Source organism: Camelina sativa, chromosome 1 (genome assembly GCF_030686135.1).
Source record: "Camelina sativa cultivar CO46 ecotype springtype chromosome 1, ASM3068613v1".
In the NCBI taxonomy this organism is placed as follows: Eukaryota; Viridiplantae; Streptophyta; class Magnoliopsida; order Brassicales; family Brassicaceae; genus Camelina; species Camelina sativa.
In genome coordinates, this window is record NC_141880.1 from 8,290,257 (window position 1) to 8,302,313 (window position 12,057).

Below are 12,057 nucleotides of genomic sequence, written 5' to 3' on the forward strand. Positions count from 1 at the left end.
GATTCCATCCACGGCGTTTATAGAACTCATGCTTTCAGCACTGGTCTTCTTATTTGTCACGCTTGGACTCATTTATTTCTAAGTTCTAACCAAAGACTCTTTTTTTACTGCCACTTCGTAGTTCGTATATATATTAATTTATCTTTTTTTTCCACAAAATATATATTAAAATTTATCTAAGTCACTTACTTCTGTCTACATATTTGATTAATCTAGCTAGACTCTCTAGTCTTCTCTAATTACGTTGTCAAATTTGTCATCTATAAACCAGTTAACCACAATCCTTCATAGTTCATACACTCCTATATAAATTCGAGAACCAGTTAAAAATGGGCTTCTTCAATTATGTTTAAGCCCGATGGATAGTTTTAATCTGCCAATTTATTAAGTGACAATTCTAGGATATGTGAGTATGTAATGTAATAGCCTTGGGCGCAAGCCCAAAACACCATATGATATGAGAACGTAATCAATGTTTGGTCAGCACCAAATATTTGAATCACCAAGTGGAAGTTCTCGTAGCCTTACTTTTGAATTATATAATCATTAAACCAAGTTTAAGGACCAAATAATCTGAATGGTTTATGTTTGACGAATATAGCTTTTTGGTTGTTAGTAGGTTTAGCATTTGGATATTCGGGTTTGGTCGAAGCACCCAACTAATTCCGAAGATGAGTAGGCACTAGGCACGCATGTTAATAGAGTTTGCTAAACAAAGTCCACCATCCATATATAAAGCATTAATTCAAGACAAAGCCTAAATGAACAAGTGGCCCATGCGCTAACAGTTTGTAGTTTATACGCAGTGAAATCGAACACTGTAATAAGCTTACGCTCTTGGTACTAGACACATACCATTGTTCCATCACACGTGGGTTATGTTTACATATAATCTATATTTGCATGTAGCTAACTTGAATCTTCGAAAGCAAAGAAGATCATGATTAACACTTCATCAAATTCAAATCATCAAATTTAATACCTACAATTCTACGTTACATTAGTTAAGAAAAAAACAATTCTTTTTGTGTCACTTAACACCGATATTAGAAATCAGTTCCTTCATAATTTACTTTATATGAATGTCTCTTCAAAACACTCTGGTCTCTGGCTATCAAAATAATTACTTGTACATGCATATAATATCTTATTATGAATTAAAATTTCACCTACCACACACTCAACGGGACAACAACTATTAAATTTTCGACACAAAAATAAAAGATTGAAACAGATAAACTACAACACGTAGATACATAAAGATTAAGTTCTTTTTCATTTTTTTTGTTTGTTTCGTTTTGTTTTACAATTGGAAAATAAAATGGAATATATAGTTGAAAAATGGCGATGTTTGGTTGCACGAGTAGGAGCACCAAACAAAAATGGTATATTAAATAGACTAAAAACTGAAAAGGAAACCAGTTCGTAAATTAGGTCCCCCTTAGCTAACTTTACATTTTCATTGGTACAACACTTAACACTCCCATGTTAAATTTACACCCCAAATATTATCAATAATAAATAATGATATATAAATAAAGGAATCCTCCTTTTTATATGATCAATGTTGATACTTCTTCTTTTTCCCCATTTTTTGTGTGGTTCTCATGTTAGTGTGATGATTATCTCCTCATTTTTTAGACTTGCGTTTGCATATTTCAAAATATTCTGTGATACAAGAAAAACCCTAAAAAAAGTTACGTAATTTTTTGTCTAGATTTTTTATTTAACAATATGAGATAAACGCAAATTTCAAATAAATTGGATCCTAAAACTTATTACTAATTATTTGGTAAAGAAATATCGTTCAAATATGTGTATAGCTTAAATCTATTAGAATGGGCTACTCAGATCGTACCGGAGACAAATCCAAGCATCATATATATGAATAAGGCATGCACATGCCATTGTAGTTAATCACTTCTAACACTAGGTATGAAAACGCTTTGAATTATTTTTTAAGGGTGTATTTAGAGATAAATAACCAAAATATATCTAATAACGATCAGTTCACTTATCCGATCAGAGTTTGTAAGCAAGCAGTCTCTTGTTAGCATATGTATCACTTTCCTAATTTTACGTCTGGTTTGTATTTGGTGTGATTTAACTACCCTATGCTATGCATCCCTAATTGTTCTTCTAGCTAGTATAGCTACTGAATTCATCACATATCCAAATGTATAGGTTGTGTTGCCATTACCCTATATTGTAATATATATGAGTTAAATTAAATGGTGTAATATGTGAGATGTACCTCCTGCTGATATGTTTAGATACACATGCATGTTTACAATAACATAGAGACTATGTTCAGGGTCGGTCCACCCATAAAGCAGCCAAAGCATTTGCTTTAGGCCACACAATATAACAAATATTTTAGGAGATGATTCTAAATAATTTGGATAGGTCAGCTGGTTATGTATTAAGTTCATTATTTGATTATTTTTGGGTTAATTCATTTTTTAACAATAAAATCTCAAAATATTTGATTTAGTTTGGCTACTAAATATTATAATATTTAATAAAGTATTTGATTTAACTTTGGTTATTAGATTGTTTTACATTGTTAAAGTATTCAATAACTTTTTAAATGTTTTCCACTATATTTTAGTAAAAGAAAATTATTAGTTTTCATATGGAAAATCAAATTAGTGAAATATGCTTTTAGGCCACCAAAATTCAAGGACAGTCCCCTATATTTTGTCCAATTAGTAAATTTAGTGTCAGTTACATAGGTACAAAAAAAAGTCACAGCCTAACGGTACATAAGTTAATTCTTATATATGTATAGAACGCAATTTCAATTTAAGTTTTCTAATTAGACCTAGATTTGAAAAGATCTAAAATTTCTACAGTTTATTAAAAGAAAAATAATAAAGGGAGGCAAAGGTCATTGTCATGTTAGGGAGGACCATTCCTCGAAGTCGAAGATATGATGAAACGGACCCCAAATTTTTTTTTAAAGATTTTATTAAAGACGAATAACTTTTTTTTCTAGGTGGCCAATTAGTTTAACGACACGTGGCATAGTCTATGGAGGTGAGAAGATGCTCGTAGCCACGTCATTTTCGCAGTCCACTCACACATAGACACACACACCTCTAATTTTCTTCTCTTCTTTCTTTTTCACATTCACGCTTTGTGCGGTCGTGGCTGCTCCCTTCACGTGGGTCTCTCAATCTTTGATTTTGTTTACGTTTACCACCAAACATAGGATTATAGAATGACCATGTTCGAACTTCGAATGGTAATTTTAGATTTACCGGAATCGACATTTTTTACTCCATCATAGTTGTTACATGTTACTTAAAACACCCCCAAGGAATACAATAATGATTTTTAAAAACTTGGAAGGGATTTTAAATCATCGAAATTAAGCTAATCAAGACAAAGATTAATTAGTAATAGAATACAATGAAGGTTTTTAACAACAACTAAAGAGGATGTCCACGATGAAATGTAGCGAGAAGACCGTTTTGAGGGATTGGAAATGGACTGTATTGTATTCCTTTCTCTCCTCCCTTCACTTCCCATCTGCATACACAAATCAAATACCATCATCATAATTAGTACATCACATGTGAAAAGCTTATGTTTTTTGAGTCATGTACTTTAGGAATAGTGATGTGTTTAATCATGTTTAGACAAGTTACTATTACAAAAGTCTTAATTGTGTTTTGCGTACGATCATAAATTTCAAAATCATGTTTCTTTTGACACGTTTTTAAGATGGTAACAGACACTACAACAAATATGCACATTGTTAACCAGAGAAAAACGCTATCATAGGTCTTTGATAGCGTTTTCATGAGCGCTGTTTTAGGGCACTGTTATTATATGTACCCCATATACAATAGCACTTATTACGTATGCTATGTTATAAAAATATAACATAGCTTTAAGAAATTGCTATATTATCAAGATCATAATTTTGAAAAAATTTATACAACATTTGTTTTTTCGTGCTATGTTATAGTTTTATAGCATAGCTCTAATAAACTGCTGTATTATCAAGATTATAATTTTGCAAAAATTTATACAATATTTAATTTTTCGTGCTATGTTATACATATCTAATATAGCTGTTGCGAAATGCTGTTTTATCTTGTTTACTGTGCTATGGTATATTCTTTTATCATAACGTTTACCTGTACTTTTATAGCATTTTCTGATATGTGATTATAGCACACATAACCTGTTTTATAAAATCTCATAAAATCTGATTAATAAACGTCTCAGATCCAAAATACATAACAAAAGTCTCAAGAACATCAGTTTACCATCAAAGTCTCAAGAACATCCAAAATAAACAAGCAATCTCAAGTACTTAACATTACACAATAAAACCATCAGTTTAAGACATAATGACCTTGTTCTCTGGCCAAGCAATGCAGGAGCTAAGTGCATCTTCAATAATCTCTATTTCATCGGATGGCCTCCAAACTTTTACATTTTTCACCTTCACAACATCTATCCACACTTTAACTGCATTAGAACCCAAGCGAGTAAAGTGAACCTTATGTTCTGGATCATTTGTTCCCCATCGTCCTTCAGCCACAACCCTATTCTTTTCAGTTAAATCCATCAACTTGCACTTCTTATTCTCCTTGGAAATAACTTTATTAATGCGCTGCCATGTTTACAATATAAACCATCAGTCATCATATAATTAACAAAAACAACTTCATAACATATGAAAACACTTACTGGAGACTTCCTGAGAGGAGACTGTGATGGTAAAGTATTCTTTATTGGTGATATTGGACCCGTTGCATCATCAACAGGAGACTCAGAACCAGATGCAGACTTAGAAGACATAGATGCAGATTTGGCCTGCGATGCAGCCTTTGAAGCTGTTGCTGAAGTTTTGGACTCTGTAGCAGACTTAGAAGCTGTGGCTGCAGACTTGGCCTTTGATGCAGACAAAGAAGCATGTGATGTAGCATTCTGACCAGTTGGAGTTGAGGGATTTTCAAAATCAACCTTACTCAGGGGCCAAGATACGTAAGCCATCAAACAGTCCTCAAGAAATGACATTTCAGCTGTAGGTCTCCATAGTGATGTATCAGGCTGCTTTACTGAATCCACAAATACTTTAACTGCTTTTGGTCCAAGAGGAATTCCGTTAACCAACGCACTTGGTTCTTGTGTCTCCCAACGCCCCTCAGCAACAATGACGTCACCCTTAGACAAATCCAATAGTTTACATTTGTTTCCTTGTATACCCTGTTAAACACAATCAGTAAACAAATCCAATATAATTAATTAGCATTATAGACAGGGGTAATACATTGCTAACACATTGCTAGAAATTATAAATACCATAGGGGCAATGTCTTCCATTTGGATGTTGTTGTCTACCAGTCTACACTTATCAGTTGGCCATGCGATTATATGTCCAACAGCTTCTTTCATATGAAAGATCTTTTGTGCAGGTCTCCATAGAAATGCATCTGGTTTATATGCAGCTTCAACTAACACTTTGAGATCATAAGGGCCAAGACGACAGTCATTCACTATGTCATCCGGATCAGAAGAAAGAATCCGACCCTCACCAACATTTTCATCAATGTCAGACCAATCAACAAACACACACTTAGGATGTGCTCTTTTGTTTACACTCTGCAACAATTTCATGAGCAACTAAGAATCATAAACGACACTAAGAAGAATCACTTAGCTGATATGAAAAGAAGTAAGAATATGTTACTCTTGCAGCTGAGTTTTCATCCATTTCAGCTTCTGGTCTCTGTAACATAAACAAAAATAACATCAATTTATATTACTCTAACTGGCTGATGAATAGTAGAGAACTCTTAAGTATCTAACCTGATTCTTGATTCTGCCAAGTTCACTTTCCAAGGCATTGACCTGTTTTACTAATTTTACTTGCCGCTCTTCCATTTCAGCCATACACTTGCTCTGCATTTGTAAACAAGCTAATTTGGTCTTACTCATGCCTCTACCCATTGCCCTCAGCCTACCAGAATTGTCAGGTCCTAAAAGCTTGGCGAGGTGATCTTCATCTGGATTTGTTAAAAATGCTGGAGCATCACTAAAAGCTGGTCCTAAAAGCTTGGCGAGGTGATCTTCATCTGGATCTTCATCTGAAATAGTCGTTTGCAAAAAATCTTCTTCTCATTCTTGGACAAAGACCAAGGTGCTGCTGGAAGATATGTTCTCTTTCCTTTTGTGGTAGGATGCAACTCTTTTCTTAGACCAAGATGTTGAAGATCCTTACGAGCATTAAGACCATCCTTAGATTTTCCACAATGCAACAATGTGGATACAATGCTGTGAGTCACATTCTTTTCTATGTGCATTACATCCAAATTATGCCGTACTGGTAGATCCTCCCAATAAGGCAGAGTAAATAAAATGGATCTTTTCTTCCACCTTGATAACTCATCTTCATCTACTTCTACTTCCTCATCTTCATCGGATTCACTTTCATCATCATCACTGTCAAACACTGGTTCTTTATAGACAGTTCTCTTTCTCTTCATCCCAGCCTTTTTCACATTTCCGAAATCATTTTGGAAGTTTTTCAGATTCTGATGAACTTCATGACCAGTTAAAATTCTTGACTTTCTCCTATGCTCAACTTTTCCATCAAACCAAGTCTTCTTTTCCCTATATCTGTGTGTTGGAGCCAAATCTTTTCTATGACACATGTAGACATGTTTCCTGCTAAACTTCAACCACATACTATCAGTATTTTTCCCACACATAGGACATCCCATTTTACCTTTTACTTTACAACCAGCAAGATTTCCATACGCAGGAAAATCACTAATGGTCCAGAGAAGCATTGCCTTTAGAGTAAATGTACTTTTACTAAAAGCATCATACGTTAGCTCTCCATTCTTCCACAGATGATTCAAATCCTCAATAAGAGGTTCTAGGTAGACATCAATATTATTACCTGGTTGTTGTGGACCAGGAATCAATAATGTCAACATTATATTCTCCTTCTTCATACAAAGGTGAGGAGGCAAATTGTAGTTTACCAATAGCACAGGCCAGCTACTATAATTACTATTCTTCATGTTGAATGGATTAAATCCATCTGTGGACAGCCCAAGCCGTATGTTCCTTTCTTCAGCTGCAAATGAAGGATACTTCTCATTCATCTGAGCCCATGTAACAGAATCTACTGGATGTCGAAGTTTTCCATCAGTGCTCTTGTTAGTGTAATGCCACCGTAAGTCCTTAGCCATGTCCTCTGATCTGAACATTCTCTTCAGCCTTGGTATAATTGGAAAATATCTTAATACTTTCTGTGGGACACCTTTCTTTACCTCATTAGTCCGCTTATTAGTCTTCCACCGTGAAGCATTACATTTGGGACATTTATCAAGCTTCTTTAACTTCTTTCTGAAGAGGCAGCAATCATTAACACATGCGTCGATCTTTTCATATCCCATATGAAAGCTCTTTAAAAATTTCTTGACATCATACAATGATGTGTGAAAGACATTACCATCTGGCAACATGCTTGGCAATGTCTGAAGCAGTTCATTGAAGCTCTTATCCGACCAGCCATTATGTGTCTTAATCCTAAACAAAGTCACAATAGCCGATAACTTGCTGTGGTTTGAACAGCTAGGGTATAGTGGGGTTTCAGCATCCCGGATCTTTGCAAGGAACTCATCCTCTTGTTGGTCCTCACCCTCTGCAATCTCACTTAAGTCGCCCACAGGTTGGTCAGCTAAGTCACCTCTAAAAGCCAACTCTTGATCAAAAAATTCAGCAGCTTTATATAACTCAAAAACTTCCTCATTCCACTGAGTTGGTTTACTTTGAAATTCATCTACTGACTTCACATCTCCATGATGATACCAATCACTATGCACCTTGTATGCCTCATCCATCCCTCTTATTACAAGATGCTCAACCACAACACTGTTTAACTGTCGTACTACATTACGACAGTCTTTACAAGGACATATTATCATTTCTATGTCACCTAAAGCCGCAGACACATCCCTTACAAATTTCCAAGCTCCACTTTTATAACCAGGATCAGCTCTTCAATGGATAATTAAAGAAAAAAATCATAACTAAAAGAACATCTTAAAGTATCCAAACCCAAAATAAAACCTAATTATGAAATATAATTCCTTACCTGCATAGATGCACCCATGCCTTGTCCAACATTATATGTTATAATATAAATTTTAACCTTTATAGATAAAATAGAGATACATATTATACAAAGCTCACATTAAGCAACAATTCAGACAATACTGCACTACTTCAGACACATACAGATGCTCTTAAACCAATATCTAACTGTGTAAAATCTCACTAATCTAATCACTATTTATACGAATCAGACTCAAAGGACAAAACATAGCAATCACCAATATTCGTGTGTAATAATAATGTTTAACTATTGGTTGAGTGATACTAACCTGTTGTGTGAGTACAGAGAAATGAGAAGCTTCAGTTCCCCAACATTTCAATCACCAACACTTGGGAAAAAAAAAAAATCGTTCAGTTTATGAAGGCGCAAATACTCAAATCCAAAAGCTATTTTTGAGTCAAATCTGTAAATAATCGAACCCTAACAAAACAGATGGATTCGAAACTCCACATTCTCAAAATCTGTAAATAATCGAACCCTAAAAAACAGATAACGAAATAAATCTAGATAAATCGAACCCTAACAAAACAGATAACTAAATCTGACCCTTATCGAAATCAAAAGCTGTTTGAAATCACAAATAATCGAAACAAATAACGAAATTAGGAGGAAGAAGAAAGACATGCCTCAAAAATGGATTCGAGCTATCAATTGCGATGGATATGGAGATTTAGGGCGAAATTGGGGCTTTTCACAAACGGCGAAATTGGGGCTTTTCACAAACGGCGATAAAACTGAAGAATTGATAAGAAATTTAGAAGAATTTGAGCACACACAGAGAATTTAGAAGAAGAAATCTTCTTAGGTTGAGCTTAGGTTGTAACGAGAGAGAGAGAGAGAGTGTGTCGAGTTTTTGGGTTTTTTTTTTATTTGGCGATTAAGTGAATAATTTCACTAAGTATTGGCGGACAAAAGTCACTTTTGTTTCCCGCTACATAATTTTCCTATCATAGCGTTAATAAGATGCTATTAAAAAGTAAGCGAAAAAAAATCTCATCTTTCATAGCAGTGACGGAAAATGAGCTATATCCGTCTGCTATCAATGTACATATTTGTTGTAGTGAGAATTATATTGTTAATGATACTATTAAATTTTGACAACTAAGCTAATTATGCATAGAGAGAACGACTTAACTGATTAGAATTAAGTTTACTGTTATTATATAGTAGTGAGGAAGAGAAGAACATAAAAAAAAACATACTGGAAACTGGAAGTTAAATGGTGGAGAAATATAAGAATTTGTAACTTGGCGAGTTCGTTCCCGGGACAAGCATGAACTCCACTTCCGAAGGGCATGAACGTATTCGGCTTCGGATTTACCTTCAATTATAAATTTTCCACCAATTATAACACGTTAGATTATCTATATCATTATCAAAAGTAAACCTATCTTAGTGTTGTATGTAATTTTCTTAAATATTAGTAATATTTACCTCGAATCTAGATGGATCGAAAACCTCAGGGTTTGAAAAATATTTCGGATTGTGATGAATATTCCGAAATAGTGGCATCACTTTCCATCCCTTGGGTATCAAATATCCTGTATACATGCATGTTACAAAAAAAAATATTAGTGATTTATATGCATTTGGACCACCACGTTTTTTATCAAAATAAAAAAGCTTTATATAGATAGAATGTTCTAGTAGTGTGCTGGTGACATGATTTTAATTATAGTACCCTTATATTCAACATCAACCACTGCTTCTCTGAATGTGAAGGATATGATGCTTGCCATCCTCAAGCTCTCAACTACAACCTATTTCATTTAACATTAAAACATGAGCTCTATATTAATATATATGGTGGTTCAATATACAAAACCTAAATATTAATAATATGATTTATCAATTACCTTATATGTTAGTGGCATATTCCTCGTTTGTCCCCATGTTAAAGGTTTCTTCCCTCTACTGTTTTCTTCATATATAGCACTTTGCTCAGCCTGCAATCATCATGAACATGCATAGATTAATTTAAGTATATATGTATACAAAAGAGAGGAAAATATCATATGCATGTGATATATCAAACCTTAACATCTTGTAGAAGGTTCTGATCATCATGTAAGTACTTAAGAATCCAAGTTAAGCAACTAGCTGTCGTGTCTTGTGCGGCGAAAAGGACTCCGATGATGTTATCTGCAATCTGTTCTTGGGTTAGCACACGACCTTTTTCATCCTTGAAGTTGAGTAGATGACCGAGCAAGTCCGTTTGCAAGACCCTTTTCTCTCTTCTTTCGCATATAATCTCGCTTACTATTGTCTCTAGCCGCTTTCTCGCCTATTTATAAAAGTTTTAGTCAGGTTATTGGAGTTCATTACTTTTAATATCTCGAGATAGATAAGTTCATTTCATTTCTTTCGAGAGATGAGATTACCATGAGAGCTTTGTGATAAGATGTTCCGGGGAGACTCATGGGGAAAGAGTTGTAGCCTTTCTCCACAATATTGTAGTTATGTTTCAAGATCTCTTTGTAAGAACACTCCAAATGCCCAAATATGGCTAGAATACCCACATCAAAGGCAAACTGCAAGAGACAAGGTTATGTTGTGTATTAGGATATCTCATAAAGAAAGTGAATCAGGGAATTGCATTTTGTGAGTTTGGTTGCTGTATAACGTATGAACATATAAATACCTTCTTCATCTCTTGGTAGGTGGAGACAATACCCATATTGGACCAAGATTGTAAGGAAGAAAGGGCAATGTGCTCGATATCAGGGATGAGTTTACGGATGGGTTCAGGGTATAAAGAGGATTGAACAAGTTTCCTTATATGGGAATGATAATCTCCTTGGTGGAAGAAGAGCGCAGAGGGTCCTATAAGCTTCTCTTTGCTTCTTGGATAAGTTGGTCTGAACATATGGGCATGAGTCACAAGGACAAACCTTGCGGCCTCAGGGCTAGCCAACATCACACAAGGATAGCCGAGGATTCGGGTTTTGAATATCTCTCCATATCTATACATCAAAAGATAAAACATAAATCTAAGAGCATATATAAACAAAAAAGTAACTTGAGAGACAAGCTTTCGAAGTTACCTCTTTTGCTTGAAAGTGAAGAAAACACTGGGGTCTTGTGAATAGAGTTGTAGAGTCTCTCCTAAGTATGGCCATCCCATGGAACCAGGAGGAAGCTTACATCTACTGTTCTTATTCTTCTTTAAAAAAATCACTCTTACCAAAAGCAAGCATGCCAAGATGAAGCTTGGTATAACAAAGACCTTAAGTTCAACCATATTCAATTTAATTTGTAAATGTTCCGTTGATGATTGAATGTTTTGAAGGATGAAAAAAATTTGAAATCTGAAAGAGGAGGAGGAAGTAGAAGAAGTAATATGGAACAAAACACACACACAACTACATAAGAGAGAGGTGGGGTATATATACAGACAGAAAATTGTGGAGTAATTAAATAAAGACAATTTTTTTGGATTACATATATTTTATATATTATTTATTTTTGTTTTGTTTTATTTCATCCAAACGTAAAAAAGATGACGATTGCTATCTATTCACAGTTTTGGCTTCTCAGGCGAAAAAGCTGAATAAATCTAAATTTAGATCTTGTCTATTCTTATTTATTGTAGAAGAATATAGACAACTTTATTATTTCAATTTATTTTGGTTTTTACAAGAATAATTAATTAATAGGGTGCTAGAAATCGCGATTTTAGTTTATTACTGTTGTATACTGCCTTTGCTTTCAAGGTAATGAGCAGTGTAATTTAGCTATAACTAAAACGTTCAAGTTCTGTAGTATTATTAATGCAAATATATTTTAAATATAAAAGCATTCTCTATATTATATAGAGAAAAATATTCATGAGTTAGTAGAATATATAAGTGCTGTTAAAAATTACGAATAAATGTGGTAAGTTCTTAAATATTTTTGTTTTGTTTTTG

At 34.2% G+C, this 12,057-nt stretch overlaps 1 protein-coding gene across 5 annotated transcripts; it reads right to left on the bottom strand.

Moving 5' to 3' along the window:
• Window positions 1-3,258: 3,258 nt before the first annotated feature.
• Window positions 3,259-11,512, bottom strand: LOC104784217 (abscisic acid 8'-hydroxylase 4-like). 5 transcript variants are annotated; one of them, XR_015559706.1, is made up of 10 exons: window positions 11,194-11,512; window positions 10,791-11,112; window positions 10,531-10,680; window positions 10,185-10,433; window positions 10,006-10,095; window positions 9,831-9,909; window positions 9,584-9,690; window positions 9,352-9,470; window positions 8,418-8,883; window positions 3,259-3,534 (listed from the first exon to the last, which is right to left on the bottom strand). XR_015559706.1 is itself a non-coding variant. In XM_087454244.1 (10 exons), exons 1-9 carry the CDS (start codon window positions 11,388-11,390, stop codon window positions 8,465-8,467), a joined length of 1,326 nt encoding a protein of 441 aa, XP_087310370.1. In that variant the 5' UTR covers window positions 11,391-11,512; the 3' UTR covers window positions 3,259-3,534; window positions 8,418-8,464. The 5 variants fall into 5 exon arrangements, 4 of the variants coding, with proteins under 4 accessions (XP_087310370.1, XP_010507578.1, XP_087310374.1 ...); XM_087454244.1 differs by having other exon boundaries at window positions 8,418-8,477; XM_087454248.1 differs by lacking the exon at window positions 3,259-3,534 and adding an exon at window positions 8,150-8,185 and having other exon boundaries at window positions 8,418-8,477.
• Between the last annotated feature and the right edge of the window lie 545 nt (window positions 11,513-12,057).